Source organism: Martes martes (assembly GCF_963455335.1).
Source record: "Martes martes genome assembly, chromosome: 16".
Lineage (NCBI taxonomy): Eukaryota > Metazoa > Chordata > Mammalia > Carnivora > Mustelidae > Martes > Martes martes.
This window is the reverse complement of record NC_137904.1, coordinates 64352523-64378662: the sequence shown is the minus strand read 5'-3', so window position 1 is coordinate 64378662 and position 26140 is coordinate 64352523. Positions and strand designations below refer to the sequence as shown.

General features: G+C 58.1%; 1 protein-coding gene across 1 annotated transcript in view; it reads left to right on the top strand.

The window, feature by feature from the left end:
* Positions 1-26140, top strand: part of CCDC57 (coiled-coil domain containing 57) — a gene marked incomplete at its 3' end in the record, with an annotated part of 81142 nt that overhangs the window by 36292 nt on the left and 18710 nt on the right. Inside the window, exons 15-17 of the mRNA XM_080825584.1 lie at positions 2567-2756; positions 12530-12630; positions 18485-18701. Of these exons, the coding sequence (XP_080681710.1) occupies positions 2567-2756; positions 12530-12630; positions 18485-18701 (508 nt within the window). The remainder of the gene's footprint in view (positions 1-2566; positions 2757-12529; positions 12631-18484; positions 18702-26140) is intronic.

Genomic DNA, 26140 nt, shown 5'->3' with positions numbered 1-26140 from the left:
GGCTCCCCCGTGGATGTACAGAGATGGGACAGAAGGATGCAGGCACCGAAGGGCCCCCCGGCGCCCGCCGTACGAGCAGGGGGCCTCCCGGGTCTGTGCTGACTGGGAGAGGGAGGAAGGAGGAGGGCTGGTCCCTGGCCAGAACCGCGTCTGCAGGCATGGCGGGCCCCTGCTCCCGGAAGCCATCCTGACTCACGGAGGAGGAACGGGGCTGGGACTCGGTGTCTCCCGTGGAGGGGGGGGCGGCTCAGGGATGGGAAGAGAGCAGCTTTCCAGGCTGCAGCCTGCGGACACCCCTCCACTGAGGGACGTGCTCCTCGCATGGACGCTGGGCCAGAGAGACGTCCCGGGCTTCGAAGCCAGCCGCCCCGGGGAGCGGGGCTCGCGGCCTCACTGCCGACTCCAGCCGCGAGGGCTGCGCTAAAACGGGCCCGGGCCGCAGAGCGTGTGCCCATCCGGAGCCTGCAGGGACGCGGGAGGCAGGTGTCCTGTGGGGTCCCCTGCCGTACCTGTAGGACACGATTGCACAGGAGGTGAGGTGTGCGTGCGGCCTGTGAGTTGGGTCATAGTGCTGTGTCTGTCATGGATTTCTGGATTGCGTGACTGTGGTTACCGAGAGAAGATCCGTGTTGGGGAGTACGAACTGAGGTGCTGAGGCGTCAACGAGCACGATGTCTCCAGCTTCCCGTCCGTGGCCAGGAAGCAGCGCACATGGCACGTGGGGCTGGTGGCAACGAGGCAGAGGGACTGGCGGACGGTGGCACCATCCTGGCGCTCCTGTGCGAGTCTGGCGTTCTCCCAGGTGGAGGCCGGTCCCCCACCGCCCAGCCCAGGACAGGGGCCCGTGCAGGACTCAGAGCCCCTTCCCCAGCGGGCAGCAGAGGCCACTGCCGGACCGGCGTCTGGCGTGTCCCCAGTGACATCCCGGCCCGGAGGACTGACTGAGATCCGCGGTTCTCCCCTCGTCCTGTCCACGGCTCCTCCCTATCCCCTGAGCACAGCGGGAGGGACACTCCGGCTCCACTGGGGGGCAGTGTTCACCGGTTGTACCCGCACCCGGGAACCGCAGAAGGACTGGGATCGCTGAGGTCCCCTGGGATCGCTGAGGTCCCCTGGGATCCCTGATGTCCCCTGGGATCGCTGAGGTCCCCTGGGATCGCTGATGTCCCCTGGGACCCCTGAGGTCCCCGCGAGAGCCGCTGCAGCCCTGGCAGGCACCCTCTGCGTCCCCACGTTGGGGCATGTTCTGCCATCGGCCTCTGTGGAGCACAGTGACCACCGCCCTTGGGAGTGGACCCCTCCCTCACGAGGACCCCTTCCCCTGGCCGGGATTCTGGGAGCAGCCCCTGAGCAGGCGAGGGCTGACGGGGCCAGCGTGGGGGGCTGCCGGGTGAGCTGGGTCAGCTCTCAAACGCTCCTGCCTGTCTCCGCGTTTTGGGGTGCAGTGTTCTTCCTCACTTAGAGTGGCACCGGAGACTCCCAACATCGTGTCCCCACTCGCCTCCGTCCTCCCTCGAGCTCTGTCCCAGCCCCTCCACGGGCCCGAAGACCCGAGTCACGTCCCGGGTCCTCAGGAGAGCGCAGGCGAGGCTCGTGGGCCCGCGCTCTGTCAGGGGTCAGGGTGTGGGCGCAGAGCCATCTCCCACTCTCCTCTGCTGCCTCACCTCCCGTCCTCCTGCCCGGCTTGCCCGCAGCCTGTGCAAGAGGCACCCACGTGAGCCACCGCGGCTCCAGCCACCTGGAGGACAGCGGCCACCACGTGTGCGGGCGTCTACCAGCCCTGGGAAGGCGCTCCAGGAAATGGGGCCAGGACAGAATGTGCTGGTCTGTTCCAGGGACTCTGGGCCGGTTCCTGTTCTGGCTGCAGCTCGTGTGGCCAAGATGGCCCAGGGCAGCTTTTCACGGGCAGTGAAAGAGGCCACCTGCGTCCCTTGGGGCCCTGGAGGCTGGCTCTTCCTGGGCCTCTGTCTGGCACACATGCATTTGTCTTCTCCTTTCTCTCCCCCACCCACGGCCCCCTCGTTCCAAACACCGTCCCGGTGAGTGGGGTCGGTCCGGGGACTGTGTGGTGATCCGGCACGGGGACCCTGCTACACAGTGCAGGCGGGAGGGAAATGGGGAAGGCAGGCACCGGCCCCAGGCTGTGTGTCCGGCCTCTGCCAGCCGCTTCCACACCATGTGACCCGGTACCTGTGACCTGTGTACCCAGCCCGTAACCCTGGTGCCCCGCAGGGGACCCAGTCAGACAGGCAGCCCTCACGCATCCCTGGGGCCCTCAGAGACTCGGCATGGGTTCCAGCCGGTTCCTCGCCATCCTCGCTAGAAAGACACGGGCTTGGTAGGGGCCGCGGGGGACCAGAAGTAGGACTGGCCCAGGGGCTCGCAGCCTTCATTCACCCCACTGTAGAGGAGTTATCCATGATGTGAGGTCCCCGTCTCGCTGGCGAAGCCCACTGCTCCTTATCCCTCTGTCCGCCGGTGCTACGGGCTCTGCCCTCACCCACTCATGCCTCTCCCCGCGGGACGGCTCGTCTTACGGGCTGTCTGCCTGCGGCTTCGTTCCCAGGGCCCCGCAGACCAAAGACCCACGGCGACGGAGGACCGGGGGCCACAGCCCCCACAGGCCTTGTCTGTGCCCCGACTCCAGAGGAAGCTAAAGGAGGCCACGCGAAAAATCCTCCGCCTCTGCCTGGAGAAAGAACAACTCCTGGAGCTGGGGAACAGGCTCCGTGCGGAGCTCGGCCGTCGTGCCCCGGGTGAGTTCGGGCGCCGCGGCCTGCGCTGCCAGGCGGTGGGGTCAGGGGGGCCGGGGGCCCTCCCAGAAGGCCTTTCTTGTGGCCTGCTCCCCTCGAAGGGGTAGGGGAGGGGCCTGGGAGGAGGGAGGAGAGAAGCTGTGCCGCCCTGAGGGGGCATCTGGCCTGGCTTCCCTGGCAGGCGGGAGGGAGAACAGAGGCTGCCCTTGTGGAGGGAAGCCGGGGTCAGGGGTCACAGGCACAGAGCAGAGCTTCATCCTGCCGGGGGGGGGGGGGGGGCGGGGGGAATGTGTCCATGAACCCGAGCCTCGGGCAGCGTCTGTGAGACAATACTGTAGAGGACAGCGGTGGCCTTTCTGGGCTGCATTGTCGGGGGGGCAGCCACGGTCGCCGTGTTCTCGGCTGCCCCTGCCCGGACTTGTCACTGATGGCCGCCGTGGGTCCACTGGGACGCGGCCTGAGACCGCCGGCAGTGGCTGCCCAGCTGCCCCCAGGTGTCTCAGGGCTCTGGCTCTGAAGGAAGAGCCAGACTAGAAAGAGGCGCGTCCTCGTCCCAGGCCCGCAGCCCTGCTGCCACCGAGGACGCAGAAGCCCAGGGCCTCGTTGGCTGCGGGCTGTGCTCCGACTGATTCTGTCTTTGCCAATGATGTGGTCAACACGGGTTCACTGCGGGAAGGGTCATTTATAATCATATTGCACAAGCCAGTAACTTACAGGATACTGTCTCTTGATAAGCCAATAAGGAAATAATATATTCCAAATTGATGACAAGTAATCACACTGTCGTTCCCTGCAGGGAGAGACGGAAGGAATAAGGTCGCGATTTAGCCAAGGTGCACCTTCCTCCCAGCGGGTCCTTGGAAGGGTTGGCGTAGAGTCACGCGTGGAGGGCAGACACCCAGCTCCCAGCACAAAGCCGAGGTCCCCTGTTGCCAGAGGACCAGAGGCGCCAGTGTTGGTGGGCAAGATGATGTCCTGCACAGCCGCATGGTTGTCACCACAGCCGGCCAGGAGTAGCCTTGCCCGGATCGAACACTCTCAGTTAGCTCCAGGAGCAAGCCCCTGGCCACGCGGCTCTCAGACCACGTCCGCCAGCAGTCCTCGTTGCCCCGCGGCACCCATTCCTCACACTGTGTCCCCTCGCCTTACGTGGCTTCTGCCTCTCTGTGCTTTTCCAGCAAGAGCCTTGAGATTCTGTGATGGTCAGAGATGAGGGACTGAGGGTTCCACCCACGGTCGATGGGAGACAGGCCATTCCCTCTCTCCTGCCCACCGTCCAGAAGTGGAGGGGAGGTTGGAGGGCTGCAGACCCACCAACGGCTCAGCTTTAGAAGTAAAGCCCAGGGCACCACAAAGGAAGTGCCAGCAAAAAATGTTTCCTCTGTCAGCTGTGGTCTTAGCTTCCCGGGGCACGTCCTAATCCCTGACGACCCAACACTCGGGAAGGGCGGGGAAGGCCAGGCCTGTGCTTCGCCCTCAGGACTTCCCATGGCTAAGCTGCGTGGATAATAATAGTAGTTCTCGTTATGTTAGTGTTTTTGGCCTGAATATGACCAGTAGAATTATCCAGTGAGTGGGAAGTGGAACGTGGGAGAACTCAGGCTGCGGAACGGCAGGGCGTGTCGTGTCTGTGGGACGGAGGGTCTGTGGGACGGAGGGTCTGTGGGACGGAGGGCACCGACCACCGAGGAAATCCGCAGAGGGGGCGTGCGTTCGGCGGTCTTGCTGAGGGTCTGCTGTGGGCCCAGGGACCCAAGGGGTGGAGCAAACCAGACCTAATGGGTAAAGTTAGCCCAGATCACTCGTGGAGACCCCAGCGGGCTATCCAGTCTGTCGTGTAGGGTAAGGGAGGAGAGGCGGTTCCAGACGCTTTGTCCTTCTAAGATCCCGCCTCTGGAAGAAGGAAGAGTAAGGGGGCGGCTTGGTGGACCCCCAGCCGTTGGCAGCACGCACAGCAGCGGCCGCGGTGTCGTCCGACCGCAGCCCTGACAAGGACGGGCGGTGTGCCTCGATCCCTGCTCAGTGAAAGCCTTCCCCGTCCCCTGCCAGGTCACCAGCCGAAGAGGAAGGATGACTGCCTGTTTGTCAGACACACTTCTAGACCATCTTCTGCCGAGTTCACTAAAAACCTTGTTTCTTTGGAAGGCGGTGCCATGTGCCCTTACCCTCCTCCCTCACACCCGCCCTTCAGTCGGTGACCACGGCAGCTTTAGCATTTGTGGCTCTGTGTCTTCTCCATTCTCCAGAACTCCATTCTGTTCTCCTGTCCTCAAACCAGCAGCGCCCTCCACATCTGAATGCTGCTGCTCTTGACCTCGGCCTCCCTGCCGTGCTATACCACCGTCAGGGCGCCCTCTCTGATGGTCCCCGGACCCGAGACCTTTTCTCTGATTGGAACCATGCCTCTCTCTACCTCTGCTCTGACATTCAGTGAATTGTCTTTCCTCCTCATTGTGGTCACTTGTAGCCAGCCTGGCCTTATGGCCAAGTATTTCAGTGAGTCACTCAACACCCCCCACCCACCCACCATCCATCCCCCCCATCCACCCACCCGTCTACCCTTCTATCCATTCATACATATACACACCCCCCCCACACATCTGTTTATCCATCCACAAACCCACCCGTCCACCCATCTGTTCATCCGTCTGTCCGGCCATCATCCCTCCATCCAACTGAGGAGCTGCTGCCTCATGCCAGATACTTCCTGCCTTCTGTGGTTTCTGCATCTCTGGGCCTCAAATCTGGCTAAATCCACTGCCTCTCTTGCCAGTCCTGCACACTTCCTGCCTCACGGTGTCAGAGAAAGCCGCAGATCCCTAGTGACTGCGTTTGCAGCCTCCTCTGAAGGTTGGGGAGACCTCAGCCAAAGAATTTTCCATACTTGGTGACTTTGTTCATGGTAGACTTTTACCGTCGTCTCATTTTTTTTCTACAGTGATTTGTTTGTGTGGATTTTCTGCCTCTTGTTGGATCACTTTTAGTCATTTCCATTCCAGGAAACTATTCGTAGTCTGCAGCCTGTAACGTGAGTGAAACATAGTGGCCCATAGCACTGTCTCCCACGGTGGCTCTCTCTCCTCACTTTCCAAGACCTTCATATGAGCAGTGGTTTGGGATTCAGTCCAAACTGCCTTTCCCCCATCAGCTGTGCACACAGTACCTCAGTTCATCCTTGCGACAACCCCAAGCATAGAGAAAGGCTTCCCTAAATAAGGTTAAAAATTAAAACACCCCCTAGGCGGGGGAAGTCAAAGATCAGCAGACAGGATGTTACATTTTTGAAGTCTCTAAGGAAAAGACACTGTCAACAAGGATGACGAGAAATGACAGGCTGGGGGAAGCGCTCACGACGCGTCTGGCAGGTGAAGAGGATCGACACCAAAGCAGGTGCGTCCAGATCACGTGTGGGGCCCGGGAGAAACCCACAGGGCCGATGAGGGTGCGGGAAACACACAGCCTCCTCAGGAGCCTGCAGAGGCCAAGTAAGTCAGTCTTGAGTTTGAGTCTCAGCAGGAGAAGTCGCCCGCGGTGTGGAGGAGAGCAGAGACGCTGGCGAGAGCGGTTTGGCTCTCCCTGTCCAGTTTTACAATGGTGGTACCCTTTGGATCAGCAGTGCTTCCCTTAGAAACTGACCTAAAAGATTGTCCACTGATGTGGAGTAGATGTATGTTCAAGGCTGTTGTTTTTATTTTTTAAAAGATTTTATTTATTTGTCAGAGAGAGAGAGAGAGACAGCACAAGCAGGGGGAGCAGGCGAGGGAGAAGCAGGCTCACCGCTGAGCAAGGAACCACATGCGGGGCTCGATCCCAGGACCCTGGGATCATGACCTGAGCTGAAGGCAGCGGCTGGACCGACCGAGCCACCCAGGCGCCCCTCAAGGCTGTTCTTAGCAGCATTTTGTTACCAGGAGGAAGTCATCGGGACCGGTCCAAACGTTCGTGCTTGGGCACTGGAGTCCAGAGGGGGCTGCCTCTGCCTGTCCTCAGACCTGTCAGAGCCATTTTTCCCCATTAAATCCCATTCCGTTATGGATGGTATTTCAGCAGCTACAGGAAAAAGGGAGCAGTTCCAGGTGACCACCCCAGTCCCTAACTCTTACTCTCATTTTCTGTATCGTTTTCTCCTGAATCTGCAACAGTGTGTGGACCTCCGGCCTGCGGACCCCTCCTGTGCACATGCGGCCTGGATGCAGCAGTCCGCGAAGGAGCATGCGCACTCGTGTGTTTGCATAGCAGACGCGCCAAGGGGGCGTGCACGCGCATGTGTGACTGCGCACGCGGGGGGCGCCGCGGGGACGCGTAGCAGACGCGCCAAGGGGGCGTGCACGCGCATGTGTGTGACTGTGCGGATGCAGGGGGGCCGCGGGGACATGTAGCAATTTCAGTTGGTGGTTTGCGGAGGAAAATCGTGAATGAGATTTAGGGAGTTCTCTCCCAGACTTCCTTGATATCTGCAGTTTGCAAATACACCAAACACTCTTCATCTGTTCCCTTTGCGGAAGGCCATCTTCCCCCAAAAGCGCGCTGGTGGTAGGATTTCTACTCTCCATGGAAGTGCTTAGACCCGGTGGCAAAGGCTTTTGGCAAGACTGGTCTGTCTGCTTTTTTTTTTTTTTTTTTTACAAAGACAATTTATCTGGTTGGTGAATACATCTGCCTTATAACCCAACTGTGACACAAGTATCTTATCATCATCTGACAACGAATAACGCCAGACGGCCCAGCCGAGGTGGCGCCAGGAGGCTCCGTCCGTCTGGACATGTTTCCAGGTGCTTCTCAGCCCCCTCAGCGGGCCCAGCTCCGCCCGGCACGCCCGACCCGGGGCTCTCCTGCACCCGCCCCAGGGTGCGTCCACCCCCAGCTGCTTCTGGGAAGGGCCCCCCATCCTCACAGGGAGTGGGCGCCCCAGCCCCTTCGCTGGCCTCGGCTCTGGCTGCCCAGTCTTCACCCCACGTGCCCTACCCACCCGGGGTCAGGCTCTTGGTCAGGCATGCCTGGGGCTCTGCACCGACCGACGGGCCGATGGCGTGTGGGCCTGTGGTCAGGCTGCACTGGCCCTGGGCCCGGTCCGGCAGCCTGGTGTGGGGGGCCCACGGCTGTGGGGCAGCCGTCCTGAGGGCTCACCCCTCACCGCTGAGGCGGAGACCGGCACACCACCCGCCGTGGGGCCTGTCCCTTCCCGCCATCCCGCCAACCCACCACCGCTTACTAGGTATGTGTGCATGAATACTAAAATCACTATTTATGCTTATTATTCATTGTTACACATGCATCTAAAATCCTGTTGTGGAAGCAGTGATTTTCAGTCATGTTGTGTGTCCTGCTTGACGGAGACTCATGCCGGGCTGGCTCTTGGACGCCAGTGTCTCCCACGTGACCGCGGCACAGGGGCAGCACACATGCTTGTTGTCAAAAATGATTGTATTGTGACCACTTTCTAGAATGATGGCTTGGCTGGAACAAGAACCTGGCATTTTCTTACAACCCATTTTTTTAAAATTTTTTATTATTTTTAAAGATTTTATTTATTTATTTGACAGGCAGAGATCGCAAGTAGGCGGAGAGGCAGGCAGAGAGAGAGGAGGAGGCAGGCTCCCCGCTGAGCAGAGAGCCCGACGCGGGGCTCGATCCCAGGACCCTGGGATCACGACCTGAGCCGTGATCCCAGGACCCTGGGATCAAGACCTGAGCCGAAGGCAGAGGCTTTAACCCACTGAGCCACCCAGGCGCCCCTCTTACAACCTTTTTTAAAGCAAATGTCCCAGTGTCCTCAGAGAAATTGGCCCTCAGTCGGAGCCCTGTCCTTGGGGAGGGCCTCCCTTTTCTCTCTGGCTGCCTTTCTCCTGTGTTACCGGCTGGTGTCTGGACCAAATCAGTTTGCCTTGATTTTACCTGCTCAGGAATGGGTTGGTTTTCTGAAATCTTAAGACTTGTGGTTGGTTGGTTGTTTTTCCCATTCTTTGAAATTCTCAGCCATCGTTTCTTTCAAGACTCTTGGTCCCGTTTGTTTCTTCTGGAGAGTTCATTAGACCTGCTGGGAGCCCCTCCCTCCCCGCCTCCCTCCCCTCCTTCTCTCCTGCCTCCCTGGGGTTCCCCAAAGGAAATGTTCCACCCAGTGGATGGATTCCTTTATCTTTATAAGGAGTTTACATGTTGTGTTTGTTCATTTCTTTCATTGGTTTTTGACCTTTCCCTGATTTCTTTAACAGTTACGTTATTCTTGTTTAGTGATCGCGTCCCCATCTGAGGGCTGCTGTGGCTGGGTCTGGGGGTCTGGAGGGGCAGGATTGTTGGTGTGATTAGCTTCCAGATAGTCCGCCATTATGCACCGGGTTTTCTAGTTCACCTGAGTAGTTTAGGAGAGTTTTAGAATTTTTTAGTTATTTTTAAACATGTGTTGAGTTTTACTTTTGAATCTGTTCTGTTAAGCAGCCTTATCATACATACTTAACTCACATTTTTTCTAAATTTATGTGTTTGTCAACTTGAACTGCCGAGATCCATGATTTTGTGTTGAAATTTTGGCGCGGCTCCTGCGTTTCTGCCCGGTTCCCTTCTTCCTGCGCCATCACTTGGTGTGAAGTGCCCGCAGAGGTGCGGCTCAGCCTGGTCCACGCTGTGCGCCGTCCTTTCTGATGTCCGGTAACAGTTGTCGGTATTTTTAATCAGGTGTTTAAAAGGGTCGTTTCTAGAAAGGTAAAAAATGGCTCAAATAGCTGTGAAAATGGGCACAGGTTTAGGGTTTGCTTCTGTTCACTACATAGTGAGGGGACCACTCAGATGTTATAGCCAGTTCCAAGGAAAAGCTGGTACACAGATTTCTCCGGAATAAAGAAACTGAATTACAGATGGAGACTGGGGCGCCTGGGAGGGCTCAGTCGTTAAGCATCTGCCTTTGGTCAGGTCATGATCCCGGGGTCCCAGGATGGAGCCCCGCATCGGGCTCCCTGCTCTGTGGGAGGCCTGCTTCTCCCTCTCCGTCTGACCCTCCCCCTGCTTGTGTTCTCTCTCTCTCTCTGTCAAATACATAAATAAATAAAGTCTTTAAAATAAGAAAATAGAACACCAAATGAAAACCTTTGAACTTACTATGCTTTTCAACCTGAAAGAAACAAAGAACAGCTACAATTCTAAACCAGCATCAATAACACCAATGTTATTCTCAGAACCAGTGGACCACTAAGTGATACAAGGTAGAACACAAGTGCCACGACCACCTAGTCTACCGAATCCGAATCGTTGCCACTGAATTCAGTTGCAGAGGTTTATTCTGGAAGATGCTGTTATGAGTGCCGCAGACTCCAATGCTGACCGTGGCTGTTCAAGATTAAATGTGTGGAATACTCAGAACGTAGGCGGCGTTGGAACCTGTAGTTTTCAAACACTCCGTAGCAAATTTTCTTAAAGACATAGAAGGCCATTGTTTTTCTACAAATTGGAAGTTTTAAAATCAGCTTTCCGTTGTCACATGGCCATAAACCAAAGACCCACATTATTTCAGACGATCCCAGGCCCTGCTCGGGCAAAAGCTGTCGCGCCTCAGTCCTTCCAGGGTCGTGCGCGTCGAGTTCCCGTGAGGAGGGGGCGGTCAGCGAGACGCTGCCCCCGAACCTTCCCGGCAGCGCGGCGGGTCGCAGTCACCCGGCTCACAGGCCACCTCCAGGGCGGTTCCCCGTCAGTGCACTTGGTGACCGTCTCGTCCTTCCCCCGACAGTGCCCAGGGGCGGTCCGAGCTGGGCAGGAGCGCAGGGCGCGCGGCCCGGCTCTCGGCCTGGGACCCGGCGGCGACGCTGCCGTCTTCCCGGTTACCGCTCGGACGTGCGTGAGGCGGGGCGCGTGGGCGGCAGAGGCAGCGGGAGAAGCAGCCCCCCGCGGGGGAGGGACCCCGGGGCCGGGACCCGAGGCCCCCCCCCGCCCCCCGCGCCGCGCGCTGCAGTGAGACGAACCCAGCTCGTCGGGCCTTGTCCGAGCGGGAGCCGCTTCGCTGGCCCCTGGAGGCGGCGGCTGGGCAGGGCCACTGTCGCACGAGGCCTTGGAGGGCCGCGACTGCGGACGGTCGTCCCCCAGCCAGGTCCGCGGCCTCCGCGTCGTCCCCCACTCGCGCCCTGACCGGCCCGGCCGCGGCTCCCCGCCGCCCCCGCCCTGGCACGAGCGTCCGCGTCCCGAAGGCCCGGGGAGCCACGAGGCCGCTTAGGAGCGCTGCCCTCCGGGTGTCCGAGCGGAGGCCGCTCAGGGGTCAGGCGCGGCCGCGGAGGGCGGGAGCGGCCCCTCTGTCCCCAGCGGCCGAGCCTGCGACCGTGAACACGCGTCCCCGGGGACGGACTCTGGGTCCGCGTGAGTTCGGTTCTGGTCCGAGGAGTCCACGTGCTTCCCGACGGGAGCCCCGGAGATCCTGCCTCGGGGCGGGGGGGAGCGGGGCCGCCCGTGACCCCCGCGGGCGCCCGAAGCCGCGGGCGGGAGCGAACCGCACGCACCCGCCGGTGTCCGTCCACGACGTCCGTCCACGACGCGCGGCGAGAGGCTCCGGCGGCGACACGGCGGCGACAGCGCGCGCCGCGACGGGGGACCTGCCTCGGGTGCGCGGCGACGGGCGGGCGAGCCGGCGGGGGGAGGGGCGCGGGCCCGCGAGCTCGGGCGAGGCCGCTGCCGAGCTGACCGTGGGGCGGCCCCAACCCTGCGGCGCGCGGGCAGCGCGGGCTGTGCGGGGCTGTGCGGGGCAGCGCGGGGCTGTGGGAGGCTTCGGTCTCCGCTTCCGCCCCCCCGGCTCGGAGCCTGCGCGTCGCGAACGAAGGAAAGAAACTCTTTTCCACACCCGGTCCCCGCGTCGTTTTGTGTCCCGGACAGACGCGCACCAAGCACTGGGGGTCCCAGCGCGGGCGTCCGCGGCGCGGCCTCAGGCGAGCGGGCGGTGAGCCGTCGGGGCTTCCGCTTGGGCCGCGCACCCCGCACCCCGCAGCCGCGCACCCCGCAGCCCGCACCCCGCAGCCACGCACCCCACAGCCCGCACCCCGCAGCCGCGCACCCCACAGCCCGCACCCCGCAGCCACGCACCCCGCAGCCGCGCACCCCGCAGCCGCGCACCCCGCAGCCCGCACCCCGCAGCCGCGCACCCCGCACCCCGCAGCCACGCACCCCGCACCCCGCAGCCACGCACCCCGCAGCCGCGCACCCCGCAGCCGCGCACCCCACAGCCCGCACCCCGCAGCCGCGCACCCCGCACCCCGCAGCCACGCACCCCGCACCCCGCACCCCGCACCCCGCAGCCGCGCACCCCGCACCCCGCACCCCGCAGCGTCGTTCCAGGTCGCCCGCGGCCTCGCCGGAGCCCCCGCACGCTCGCTCCGAGCGCTCCCCCGGCGGTAGCCGCCCCCGCCGCGCGCCGGACCGGGATTCCGAGACCCGGAGGCGCCCGAGCCCGACCCGAGCCCACGCGCCGCCCGCCGGACGCGCTGCGGAGGCTCCTCGCGCGTCTCCAGGGCGTCCCCGGCCCCTGCCCCGTGGCCATCCGCCCCGCCCGCGCCGCGCCATGCAGACGTGCCCGGAGCAGGGCCCGCCGAGCCGCGCCCGCCGACGGGTGCTTGTGCGGCCACTGGGGGCCAGAGTGCCGGACGCTGGGAGAGCAGACCCCGTCGGCGCCTCGTCTCGGTCGCTGGAGTGCGAGGTTCTGACCTCAGGGTTGTGAGTTCAAGGCCCACATAGAGCTTCCATGAAAACCAACCAACCAAACAAAAACACCAAAAAGAAGCAAATCCTTCTCCTCCCCTTGTTTCTAGGGGAAGCGCCTCATCACCCCCTGCCGGGACCCGAGGTCCAGAACCGGAGTGTCACCCGCGAGGCCCCTTTGGGACAACTGCAGCCCCGCTTTGCAGCTCGGGTAATCCTCCTTTATCTAAGAAGTGTCCCTTTAGTACCTGTTTACGGGTCACCTGAGTATGGAATTTCATTACGGAGATGGAAAACCCAGTGAGCACAGCTGGAAAGGCCTCTGATGTTCACACCCAAGTGTCGCTACCAGTAACATCTCAGTGCCTCTCCTCCTGTTTTCCTTTTAAAGATTTGTTTATTTATTTTGGGGGGGGCGGGGGGGGGAGAGGGAATCTCAGGCAGACTCCCCGCTGAACGCAGAGCCCACCGTGGGGCTATCTCCCAACTCTGAGATCGTGACCTGAGCTGAACCCAAGAGTTGAGACCAGTAGTCGGACACTTAACCAGCCGAGCCACTCAGGCACTGCTCCTGCTGATTTTAAAATGACCTGAGTAAATAACAAACATAAAATTACCAATTACATCATATGTATGTTTTACCGTCGCCTTACCCACCTGGGCATTATTTTTCCTTTTTTTTAAAAGATTTTAATTATTTATTTGAGAGAGAGAAGAGTGAGTGCGCGCGCGCGCACACACACACACACACACAGAGGCAGAGGGAGAAGCAGGCGCCCCACTGGGCAGGGAGCCTGATGCGGGGCTCGACCCCAGGACCTTAGGACCATGACCTGAGCCGAAGGCAGACGCCCAACTGACTGAGCCCCCCAGGCGTTCCCTACTTTTCAAATCTTTACCAATATGGTGGGTTAAAAAATTTTCATCTTTTAGAATTTTCTTGTTTCTTTGGTGGTATTAAAGCCTGTAATCTATTGATTGGCCACATATATGTCCTCTTTTGTGGGTTATTTATTCACATGCTTTGCTAATCGTGCGACTGTGCTTGTACTAGTTAGTGCTCTTGAGCTCCTTACCAGCGAAGGAGCTGCTGCTTGTCCGTTATAACCTTCCCCAGAGTTATCTGCCTTATCCTCTCTTCGTTTTCTTAATCCACAGATAACTTTTTTAATATGGTGAACTCTGTCAGTCTACTTTCATGATTTATTTCAATGTGTTTTTTCTCTATTTCAAGTTTAGGTAAATATCTACCCATTTCTTCTAGCTTTTCTGTTTCACTGTCATAGTGCCCTTAAGTAATTATCCTCCTTAAAAAAAAAAAAAAGTAATTATCCTCCTTTTTCTCACTGGTTTTGAATTGATTTTTTTAATCATGTGTTAAACATTTAAACTCTTGCTTATGTCTTTTTCAAATTCATTTTTTATTTTGAAATAACTTCAAATTTACACAGAGTTGCAAAAATAGCACTATACTCACCTAGACTTACCAGTTGTTAACGGATCACTACCTCTGCTATGCCGTCCTCTTTCTTCCCTCCCTCCGCCTCCCCTACATTGTAGATAGATAGATAGGTGATGGGTGGATGGGTGGATGGACGGACAGACAGATGGGTGGTTGGATGACACACACAGACACATGAACATGTGCACAACTTTGTTGCTGGGCCAGCTGTGGTACAGGTGGTACATGAGAAGACAGGCCTCGGTGCCCCACGAGAGCCCAGTAGACTCTGAAAGGTTGATTTCATGTAATCTTCCTGTCATGAAACAGATTTTTTTCAGCTATTTAAAAACGTAAAAACTATTTTTAGCTCATGGGCTGGACAAAGGTGGGGATTTGGCCTCTGCCAGGTGTGGCTTGCCAAGCCCAGGTCTACATACTGGTCTGTGTACATTCTTTTTGTTGAATAAATGCGACATTGTCTCATCCGTTCTTCTCTCAGGGGACAGTTAGGGTGTTTTTTGCTGTAAACATTGTTATGAAAGTCCTCTGGTGCACACATGTCAGCACCCCACCAGATGGTGTGTGTGTCACAGCTGACGAGCCCGCACAGACACGCCATCGTCACGCGGAGCCCGTGGCGTACGTCACGGCTCGCTCTCGCCGCTGAGCGTTCTGTGGGTTTGCACACGTGGAACGACGTGTGTCCACCATCGCGGTCTCCTACGGAGCAGTCCCACCGTCCTACAAGTCTCTGTGCTCTGTTCATCCTTCCCCTGTCCCAGCTCTGTCCTTGGTACCCACTGATCCTACTGCCCCCCAGCTCTGCTGTTTCCAGAACGTCTTGGGGGTGGAATCCTGCGCTATGTGGCCTCTTTCAGATCGGCTTCTTTCTCCGGGGAACGCACACGTGAGGTGCCTCATGTCTTCCCGCCTTTCCAGCCTCTTTCCTGTCTTTCCAACCTCACATCTTCCTGCGGTGAGAAAGCTCGCTTCTTCCTGGGGGGGGGGGGCGTTCTGTCTGATGACTGTACCCGTTTGTTCATCTCGAGGCTCTCTTTAAACTAACCTTTTCTAGCTATTGCGGGTGGTTAGGAGCAGAGTTGGCTTTTTTTTTTTTTTAAGAGTTTTTATTTATTTGTCAGAGAGGGAGAGAGAGAGCGAGAGCACACAAGCAGGGGAAGAAGCAGGCTCCCCGCTGAGCAGAGAGCCCGATGCAGGACTCGAACCCAGGACACTGGATCATGACCTGAGCCAAAGGCAGATGCTCAACCCACTGAGCCACTCAGGCGTCCCCATAGTTGGCTTTTATCAAATGTTTTATATCTGGCAACTCTGCAGAACAGATCGGCGCTAACATGTGTGGCAGCCGTTTTCCTGGGTTCTCTGCGCGGACGGAGAGCATCTGTGGTGAGGGTCCGGCTCCTCCCCTCGCAGTCCTGTCTCATGCTGCTGTCCGGGACTCCCATGCATCGCGGGGAATAGGGTCATCCACACCTTTGTCCTGTTTTATGGAATGCTCTTTTGCATTTTTTTTTTGGTAACAATTTTATTTTTTTACTCAATCTCTACATGCAACGTGGGGCTCAAACTCTGTCCCAAGATGAAGAGTCATATGTTCCACCAGCTGGACCCGCTAGGCGCCCCAAACGCTTTTTGCATTTTACATTCACGTAGAAAGTTTGCTATTGACTTGGGTATTAAGTTGAATCCTACGAAATGTCCATTTCTGTGAGTCAAAAGTGGTTAAATATCAGCAATTTCATGCGGCTTAACCTCAGACAGACCCTTCGTCAGTTAGAAGTTCTTTCTCCGGCTCTACTGAGTTCTTACCCAGAACAGATGCTGTGTTCTGTCTGCTCGTGCTTCTGACTCTGGCCCCGTGACCACGACCCAGGGCCCGGCCATCGGGATGCCACCGTCCTTCCACAGAGGTCACGGCCTCCGGCGTGCCAGCCACCTGCGTGCATGGGCCAGGCATTGCTGCCTTCAGAGTCCGTTCTTCACAAGCCGTTCTGCACGACTAGGAGCTCCCGCCTGTCATGAGCTGATGGTGGTAGCAAGTGCGTGTCTCGGCGCTGTGTGTAGTGTGTCATTCGCCAACGTTCAGTTTCCTTGAAGAATAGGGGAGTTTCCTAAAGTCTTGAGACTAACCTTACCTACCCGTGCTCTGCAAAGGTGGTCTCCGGTGTGTGGCTCTGCCTTTTCGGTTCGTTGGCAGTAAAGTGGCAGCCGGCGGGGAGATCGACGGCCTGTGCCGCCGTGAGCTGACGTGAGCCCCAAGGTGGCCCGAGCAAGGTGGCTGTGTTCAGGTTCTGCGTTGACCCGGGGGCCCAGGCGCGAGGGCTGGGCGGCCAGCCGGGAGAAGCGTCCCATCCGGAGACAGCTGAAGCCAGGGTTCGCTGTGGGATGGCTTGGGAATGTGAGAGCGGGCAGGAACCCAGCCTGCCGGGCCGGGGGGAGGCGGACGGCGGCCTGGGCTTGGCGAGGCCCAAGCCGCCCATCCGACACGTCCGTCGGGCACACACCTCACGGGGCTGGGGGTCGGGGGGCTTCGGCTGGGCCGCGACACAAGTCCTCGGCAAAGGGCAACGTCTCAGTCACGGGACGGCAGGGACAGCACGGACAGTGCCCAGATGGGTCTGCAGGAGAGGCCGGCGCACCGGCAGTGGTCTGCCCGACGAGGTGACGCTGGCCTGAGAACGTGGGCAGGGCCGGCCGCAGAAAAGGGGCCGAAGACCGTGGCTACTTCCACCGGAGGACCCCCTCCCCCGCACGGCCCCCTGGCCCGAGGGCCCCTTCGCCACTTGTGGGACGTGCTGTTGAAGCATTGAAGTACCTCGCAGTTCGTGACTTTCAAACCTGCATTGATTAAAATTCTAAACACATGTTAGAAGAAAATCTCCCAAGTTGTCACATAGATATGCCCGTTACCTGTCACAGTAAAACGTGCGTGTTGTTCCCTGGATCTCCACGTCCTTCTGGTCCATTAAATACCGTCTTACGCTCTATTAAGCCCCTCCAGACCACAACATTCACGTCTGCACTACCCCAGTGAGATGACTCCTTTCTTAAAACTTGGGAGAGCACGACTCCCTGAGGCCCACTCTCTGAACCAGTAGATGAATAAGCAGCGGATATGATCGGGAGCCGCGGAGGAAGGACGCCCGTGAGGCGCCGTCGGTTAAGTGTCTGACTCTCGATCACAGCTCAGGTCGTGACCTCGGGTCCCGGGATTGAGGCCCGTGGCGTGTAGTGTCGTGTCGTGTCGGGCTCCCTGCTCCGTGGGGGGTGAGATTCTCTCTCTCTGCCTCTGCCCAGCCCCCGCCCGGCCCGTGCTCACTCTCACTTTCTCTCAAGTCCGTAAATGTTTAGAAAAAGAAAAGAAACCACGGAGGAAGCAGCGCAGGGAGTCGCTCAGCAAACACGAGAGCCCGTTCATCATCAGAGCCGGCTTGTTAAAACCAGAGACGTGCGTGCATTACTCAGCCCAAATCAAATGTTAATCCAGCGAGAGCAGAGCAGCGTGGCGCCGGCCTGAATGTCTTCTGGGGCTCCGGGAAGAGGCTGGGGGTCTGGCCGGCTCCCGTGCGAGTGGCCGGCTGCTCAGCGTCTGCCCTAGTCCGGCTCCTTTTAATTCCTCCGTTTTCTTCCAGGCTTCTGTGCGGTGCCTCCTAGGACTCCGTACAGTTCCCCTCGACAGCGCGGCGGGCGTCCCCTTGGAGGCTGGGAGGGCCCTGCCAGCAGGCTGAGGGGCGCGGGGGTCAGGCCGCGGGAAAGCGTCTGTGTGATATCGGGGCCCTCGGTCTCCTGAAGGCCGGAAGGGGCACTTGGGGACGCGGTTCGTCCTGGCGGGTGGACGTGACCACGCCCCTCCCTTCCCGGCTGCCGCGGACCTGAGCGAGTCTCTGACGCAGGGAGTCCTTCCTCATCTCGAGGGAGACCTTGGTGACGCAGCCCATCCGCCGCCACCGGCTGGATTCCTTCTGTTTGCGTTTCCGTGGCAGGACTCTGAGGACACCAGGACGACCCGTGTCTCCGAGCGCTCGGGCAAGGTGCAGCCCCACCTGGCCCAGACAGCCGGGAGAAGCCAGCCTCCGCAGGGCCAGGTGGCGGGAACAGTGACAAGGTCGGGGCAGGTGCGCTGGGCCGCGGGTGCTGGCGACGCCACGCCCCGTCTCAGGACGGGGACCAGCGGCGGGCAGCAGAGCGCCCGGGGTCCTAGCAGGGGGCTGCTGCCGTGGCCACCCCAGACGGTCCTCTTAGGATGGAGGGAGTTGGTTCTCATGCCTCCGCAGAGTGGGCGCACCCGGGGCGCGGGGGGACGGGTGGGCACAGACGCCAGATGGGGCCTTGGCGCAGCCAGAGAGGTGGGCTCTGGGGCATCTTTCCATGGAGACCAGACTGCTTTGTCCTTCCAGGGTCCGTACGACCCCCGGCTGGTCCCGCACTGGCCAGCCAGTGCGCTTGGGAGCATGGGCGTGTCCCCAGGGCCTCTGCGTGACAGTCCCTGAAGCCTCAGCCCAAGGCCTGGCGTCCAGCCGTGCCCACAGTCTTGTCGCTGACTCCCGGGGCAGGGAGAGCCGGCTCTCTGGGATCATTCTGTCTTTGTTTACTTCCCTAGCGGCAACACAGAATGTCTGCAGCGACTTGCAGATGCACTCGGCACAAAGAAAACCGGTCCCCAAAGCCGCGCCCTGCTCACGAGTCCCCCACGGAGAGTAGGCACCCGGCTGGGAGCTCCTCCTCGGTGACCAGCGGTCCCCTCCAGGACACGTGGAAGTTACTGGACCTGGGATCCAGCCCCTCTGGCCTCACGTCCCAGGATGACTCGGCACCAGGTAGGCTGGGGCAGGGCTCCAGGGTCCTCAACAGGCCAGGCTTGGCCCCTGGCCGCCGACAGAAGCCACAGGCAGAGAGATGGCGATGGTGACATGAGAAAGATTATTTCAGGGACGCCGTTCCTGGGAGGCCAGCGGGCCAGCGTTCAGAACCCTCCAAGTGCAGGAATCCCAGTTTATGTAGGGACCGCGTGGGACAAAGGTCCTTGAGTGTGTGCAGGCGGCAGTGACGGCCAGGTCGGTCCCTGTCGTGGGGTCAGTCACGGGGGTCCCGCTGGCTCAGTCCTTCCAGCTCGAGGGGAATTTCAGTTCCCACTGGGGACCCTGCTCTCAGGGTCTCAGAGAGAAGCGGGATGGCAGAACTTGAGCCATGACCATCTGGCCGGAGGTCAGAACAGAGGTGAGGTGTGCCGTCCGCGCCGCTGCCTGGCGGGGCTGGGTGGCCACTTCAGGCTGACGTGCGGACAGACACACGGCATTCTTTCCGCCTGTGCAGGCTCCTGTGTGGGCGCTCCGGCCACGTCACCCGCGGGCCCGGCCGCACCCGCCGCACGCCCTGCAGGCCACCCGCAGGGGTCCCCTCCCTGGGGAGCTGGTGTGTCCACCTGGGAGACCGGGCACTCTCTGTGCCAGCCGGCCTCGCGAGCACGGCTCTGTCCTTGCCCTAGTCCTGCCTGGTGCTCTCGATGTCAGAAGGGTCCACCTGGAGGGCCCGCCTCTCGGGGAGCTGCGTGCCGCTCCCCTTGTGGCAAGAAGGCGGAAGGAGGGCAGCCCGTGCGGAGCCCCTTGGGGATCTGTGTGCACAGAGCGTCCTCGCTCTGGCTCCGGCCCCACGCGGCATGCTCCGTTGGGTCAATGTGCCCCAGCCCGTGTGACTGTTGTCCCTGCTGTGGACTTTGTGGGTTGTTTCCAATCTTCTGTCACACGTGTCACACGTGTCCTGTTAGAGCGAACGGCATTGCAGCCCGCGGGGCGGGGCCTTGCTTTGTCGGTTCTGGGTTCTGGAAGCTGCCGTCCGGCGGGGCTCTGGCAGTGCCTGCTGCCGCCCGGGTTGGAAGGTGGTGGCCCTTCCCAAGTCCTCACTTCCTCTCCTCGCCTTCCGGTCCCTGCCCCTTTGTACATGGAGTTTGCTGTCTTTGTCTTACTGATTTGTGGGAGCTCATCATTTATGATGGAAATTAGGCCTTTACTATAACATGAATTACAGATCTCACCCCTCTACCCCCCAGGTTCTCATTTGACTTAAAAAAAATTTTTTTAAACATTTTCACATTTAAATTCAATCAATTAACACAGAATGAACTATTAGTTTCAGGGGCAGAGGTCAGTGTCGGTTGCTCACAACACCCGGTGCTCATCGCATCCCGTGCCCGTGCCCGTCACCCAGTGCCCCCGGCCCCCCAGCCCCGCCCCTCCAGCCACCCTCGGTCTGTTTCCTGTGGCTAAGGGTCTCTTACGGTTTGGCTCCCTCTGATTTCGTCTTGTTTTGTTTTTCCCTCCCTTCCCCTTTGCTGCTTTGTTTTGTTTCTCAGATTCCTCATATCAGGGAGATCATATGATAATTGTCTTTCTCTGACTGACTTATTTCGCTCAGCATAATATCCTCTAGTTCTGTCCATATCATTGCAAGTAGCAAGATTTCGTTTTCTGATGGCTGCATAGTGTTTTGTTGTATATACACCACATCTTCTTTATCCATTCATCTGTCGATGGACATCTGGGCTCTTCCCATAGTTTGGCTATTGTGGACGTTGCTGCTATGAACATTGGGGTGCACGTGCCCCTTCGGATCACTACATCTGTATATTTGGGGTAGATACACAGTAGTGCGATTGCTGGGTCATAGGGTAGCTCTATTTTCAACTGTTTGAGGAACCTCCGTGCTGCTTTCCAGAGTGGCTGCCCCAGCTTGCATTCCCACCAGCAGTGCAGGAGGCTCCCCCCTCTCTGCATCCTCGCCAGCATCTGTCGTTTCCTGACTGGTCAATTTTAGCCATTCTGACCGGTGTGAGGTGGGATCTCACTGTGGTTTTTATCTGTATTTCCCTGGTGCCGAGTATTATGGAGCACTTTCCCCTGTGTCTGTTGGCCATCCGGATGTCTTCTTTGTATTCTTTGCAGAAATGTCTGTTCATGTCCTCTGCCCATTTCTTTTTTTTTTTTTTAAAGATTTTATTTATTTATTTGACAGACAGAGATCACAAGTGGGCAGAGAGGCAGGCGGGGGGGGGGGGGAAGCAGGCTCCCCGCCGAGCAGAGAGCCCGACGTGGGGCTCGATCCCAGGACCCCGGGATCATGACCTGAGCCGAAGGCAGAGGCGCCCCCCTCTGCCCATTTCTTGATTGGATTCTTTTTGAGTTTGATAAGTTCTTTATAGATTTTGGATACTAGCCCTTTATCTGGTAAGACATTTGCGATTATCTTCTGCCATCCTGTCAGCTGTCTTCTGGTTTTGTCCACTGTGTCCTTTGCTGTGCAGAAGCGTTTGATCTTGATGAAGTCCCAGGAGTTCACTTTTGCCCTTGCTTCCCTTGCCTTTGGGGACGCGTGTAGCAAGAAGCTGCTGCTGCCAGGGCCACGGAGGTCGCTGCCTGGGTCCTCCTGAAGGATCCGGATGGATTCCTGTCTCACATTGAGGTCCTTCAACCATTTGAGTCTATTTTCATGCGTGGTGTAAGGAAATGGTCCAGTTTCATTCTTCTGCATGTGGCTGTCCAATTTTCCCAGCACCATTTGTTGAAGAGACTGTCTTTTTTCCATTGGACGTTCTTTCCTGCTTTGTCGAAGATTAGTTGACTATAGGGGTGAGGGTCCATATCTGGGTTTTCTATTCTGTTCCATTGATCTGTGTTTTTGTGCCAGTACCAGGCTGTCTTTTTTTTTTTTTTAAGATTTTATTTATTTATTTGGAAGAGAGAGAGAGAGATCACAAGTAGGCAGAGAGGCAGGCAGAGAGAGAGAGGGAAGCAGGCTCCCCGCTGAGCAGAGAGCCAGATGTGGGGCTTGATCCTGGGACCCTGAGATCATGACCTGAGCCAAAGGCAGAGGCTTTAACCCACTGAGCCACCCAGGCACCCCAGGACCAGGCTGTCTTGATGATGACAGCTTTGTAACAAACCTTAAAGTCTGCAATTGTGATGCCGCTAGCATTGGTTTTCTTTTTCAACATTCCTGTGGCTATTTGGGGTCTATTTCAGTTCCATATAAATTTTAGGATTATTTGTTCCAGCTCTATGAAAAAGTTGATGGTGTTTTGATAGGGAATGCATTAAACGTGTAGATTGCTTTAGGTAGCATAGACATTTTCACAATATTTGTTCTTCCAACCCATGAGCATGGAACGTTTTTCCATTTCTTTGTATCTTTCTCTATTTCTTTCATGAGTGATCTGTAGTTTTCAGGGTACAGCTCCTTTGTGTCTTTGGTTAGGTTTGTTCCTGGGCATCTTACAGTTTGGGGTGCAGATGTAAATGGGATTGACTCCTTAATTTCTCTTTCTTCTGTCTTGCTGTTGGTGTATAGAAATGGAACTGATTTCTGTGCATTGATTTTATATCCTGACCCTTTACTGAATTCTTGTATGAGTTCTCACAATTTGGGGGTGGAGTTTTTTGAGTTTTCCACATAGAGTATCATATGTTCTGCAAAGAGCTAAAGTTTGACTTCTTCTTTGCCAATTTGGATACCTTTAATTTGTTTTTGTTGTCTGATTGCTCAGGCTAGGACTTCTAGTACTATGCTGAATAGCGGTGGTGATAATGGACATCCCCGCCGTGTTCCTGACCTTAGGGGAAAAGCTCTCAGTTTTTCTCCATTGAGGATGATATTCATGGTGGGTTTTCCGTAGATGGCTTTGATGATATTGAGGTGTGTACCCTCTATCCCTACACTGTGAAGACTTTTGATCAAGAAAGGATGCTGTACTTTGTCAAAAGCTTTTTCAGCATCTATTGAGAGTATCATATGGCTCTTGTTCTTTCTTTTATTTTTTTATTTTTATTTTTTAAAAGATTTTATTCATTTACTTGAGAGAGACAGAGAGAATGAGAGAGAGCGAGCATGAGAGGAGAAAAGTCAGTGGGAGAAGCAGACTTCCCGCCGAGCAGGGAGCCCGATGCGGGACTCGATCCTGGGACTCCAGGATCATGACCTGAGCTGAACCCACATGCTTAACTGACTGAGCCAGCTAGGTGCCCAAATTTGACTAAATTCTTTTAGATTTATCCTTACATACTTTGCAAATCTCTCATAGTAGCCTTTGGGTATGTTTTTCTTTTCCAGAATAATGTTAAAGGAGAATTTTTAAAGGGAAGCTCTTTCAGGGCTTATACGAGGAGAGTTCTCTCTGCCTCGCGTCTAGTCACTCTAGTTCAGGGTAAAGCTCAGCCCATGTCCCAGCGCCCCAGCAGAGGGCTGGACTCACACCGCCTCTGCACACGGCCCCACAAACCCGCCGAAGGAAATGCCACAGTCAGGGCGCCTGGCCAGCTCCGTCGGTGGACCCTGCTGACTGTTGGTCTCAGGGTCACGAGTTCAAGTGCCACGTTGACTGGAGCCTGCATACAACAAAATACGTAGCCCAGACTGTGCTCTTAAAACATGCCGCAGTCATGCTTGACGGCACCCATACGTGGCAAGAAGGTGAAGAATTCCTAAAGCCAGAGATCCCGTGCAGGAGGGGCCCCGGCTGCAGGCTGATCTCCACCAGCAGCTTTGACCCCAGGGCCGCTGTCAAACTGGGTAAACGGCACTGGGTGTCGTAGCCTCACGGTGTTCAGAAAGCAAGTGACAAAACTCAGGGCCCATCCAGGGTAGGGGTGTGACAGGCGATCCTGGCTCAAAGACAGAGGCTGGGAAGGGTGCCCCCCACCCTCGGTGGGAAGGTGAGTCAGAAACAGCTCCGAGCCCCGCCTGCCCAGAGCGGGGTCAGGGCCCTCGCCCAGACACTGGCAGCAGGGCTGTCACCTCTAACTTGTCACCATGAGAGAATGGCTTTCGTGTGACTTGGTCCCAGTTACAAGGCCTTCGTGGCCTGAGGATTTTAGTTCTCAGGATTCTGAACCGGTGGGGCCCCCAAGGACCTGGCGGCAGTGGAGACAGGCCGCTTCAGGGGCCTCCTTTGTCCCGGGCCATAAGCATTCCCACAAATCAGATTCCAGCTGAGAACGGGATCCCGCACACAGGGGTCAAGGCACCCGGAATGAGGCCGGCAGAGCAGACCTTCCACAAACCTGGAGGACACACGGTCTGACCGGCTGAGTTTCATAGATTCAAACAAGTAAGAGACTCACAAGAAAGCACGTTCAGGAAACAAAGAATTATAAAGGAAGACCAAGCAAGCTTAAGAAAAGAACAAACAGGAACTTTAAGGAAAGAAAAACCTAATTATTCAAATGAAAATCTTGGTGGGTGAGTTGAACAGCTCGGTGACACAGACATATATGAGGAAATTACTCCAAGACAAAGCGATTGGAAGAGAAGCAGAAAGGAAGCAGGTCAGGAGCCATGAGGACGGCCTAAGCAGGTGTGACGTGGCGCCTGCCGGCCAGAGCCTCCAAAGGACAGAGTCTGGGCCAAAGGTGCCCTGGGAGGATCCGCTGAAGCCGCGCGCGGCCCTCGTCCTCCTCCCCCCGGCCCCGGGCAGCCTCGCAGACCCCAGCGTGAGTAACCGCAAAGCCGGGCGCGTGGCGTGTCCTGACAGCCTCGAGCACGCGGGGCGTGGGGGCAGGCGGCGGCCACCACCCGCTCGCAGCTGACACTGACGCCTGGCGCCGCCTCGCCCGGGCCATCCGCACGTGCTGTCGGCCCGGAACCCCCACCCGGGGACGCGTCCTTCACCAACCCGGGCGAAACGAAGGCTTTACAGACAATGAGAACTGAGCAGCTCGGCCCCCACCTGTCCCTCATTGAAAACAAAAAGACCCAAAGTAGCAGGTGGCTGACTTCTCTGTGAGGGCCACAGACGACAGGCCATCAAGCCTGTGGCCAGCAGAACTTTACTTAGGACAGCGGGGCCGCGGGGTTGTGTCAGCGCACAGGCGTTTGATTTCTTCTTTTTTTTTTTTAAGTAACCCCAGCACCCAGCACCGATGTCGAACTCTCCATCTGGAGATGGGCTGCGCGCCCCAGCAGGGGCTTGGCCAGGCGCCCCGATGTCTGCTTTATTCGTTAGGTTATTTTATTTCTGTTCTTGAAACCACACATGTATGTGTGCCTGGTGAAATTTGGGCATCTTTTGTAACGGAGGGTCTTAAAGACGGCGAGAGTGGTCACCAGGGGGCGTGTGGCGGGGAGGACAGGGGAGGTCAGGCAGCTCGAACTGTGGTGAGGTGGAGGTCACTGCGGGGTCACGGCTGGTCTGCGGGGCCTGGTGGCAGGGTCATGCCAGGCTTCCTGGGGGGAGCGGCTGGAGGCCAGGACGGGGTGGACAAGTTATCCCGGAACCCGTGCCCTGTGAGAGGACCACGCTGGAGGAAGCCTGTCTGCGCGCAGGCCACAGAGGCGGCGGGGGGTGGGGGGCACATGGTAGGTCTCGCAGGGGGAGGCCGACTCAGGAGAGGAGGGCCGGAGGCCATGCGGGGCTGGGGTTGGACAGGACAGGCCTCTCTTGATGACAGGACAGAGGCGGAGGCGTTAGGGGTGGCCAGAACTGTGCACTCAGCTGACGGGGGCACCTGCCACCGCTCCATGGGGCAGAAGACACAAGGCCCCAAGGGTAGGTGTGAGGCTTTGTCTCTCCCGGCACAGCCGACGGCGGTGGGTCGCCTGTCTCCCCAGCCCCTCCCCCACACCGGGGCAAGGGGGAGTTGGGGTGGGCTACAGGCTCATCTGCCCTCTCCGCCCGAGGCCACACGAGCACCCGCGGGAGAGTCCAGAACAGAAGCTGTCCGAGCTCCGACAGCGGAGGTGCCGGAGACCCCTGCAGAGCTGTCCCGGGAGCAGGTCTGCCGGTGGGAGAGGAGGCTCCGGTCAGAGCCTCTTTCTTGCTTGTATTTAAGTGTGACCCAGAGCCACGGCTCAGAGAGGAGGCGGCTGTGGGAGGCTTGCAGAACCCAGTTGTGAAACAGTCGTTGGGTGAGTCGGGAAGCAGGTGGAAGGGGACGGCCCAGCAGCGTCAGACCCGTGGCGAGCAGGGCGGCCAGCTGGCTGCCGCCGGTGATGGCAGAGACCCTCCTGCGTGGGGAAGAGTGCAGCCCCCTTCCAACAGCCTGCCATGCTTGTGCACAGGTCACAGGACAGCCTCATGGGAGTGACTTAAAACACTTTATACCATCATGGCACCCCCAGAAACTTACATGTACTCACTGGAGCCAGGACGGGACAGCCAAGGTGGTGGGCATTCGATCACATTTCTGACCCATGGCGGGCCTGGCACAGCTGTGGGACTGACACACTGACCCACACAGGGGGTCACATTAGGTCCAGAGGCAGGTGAGCC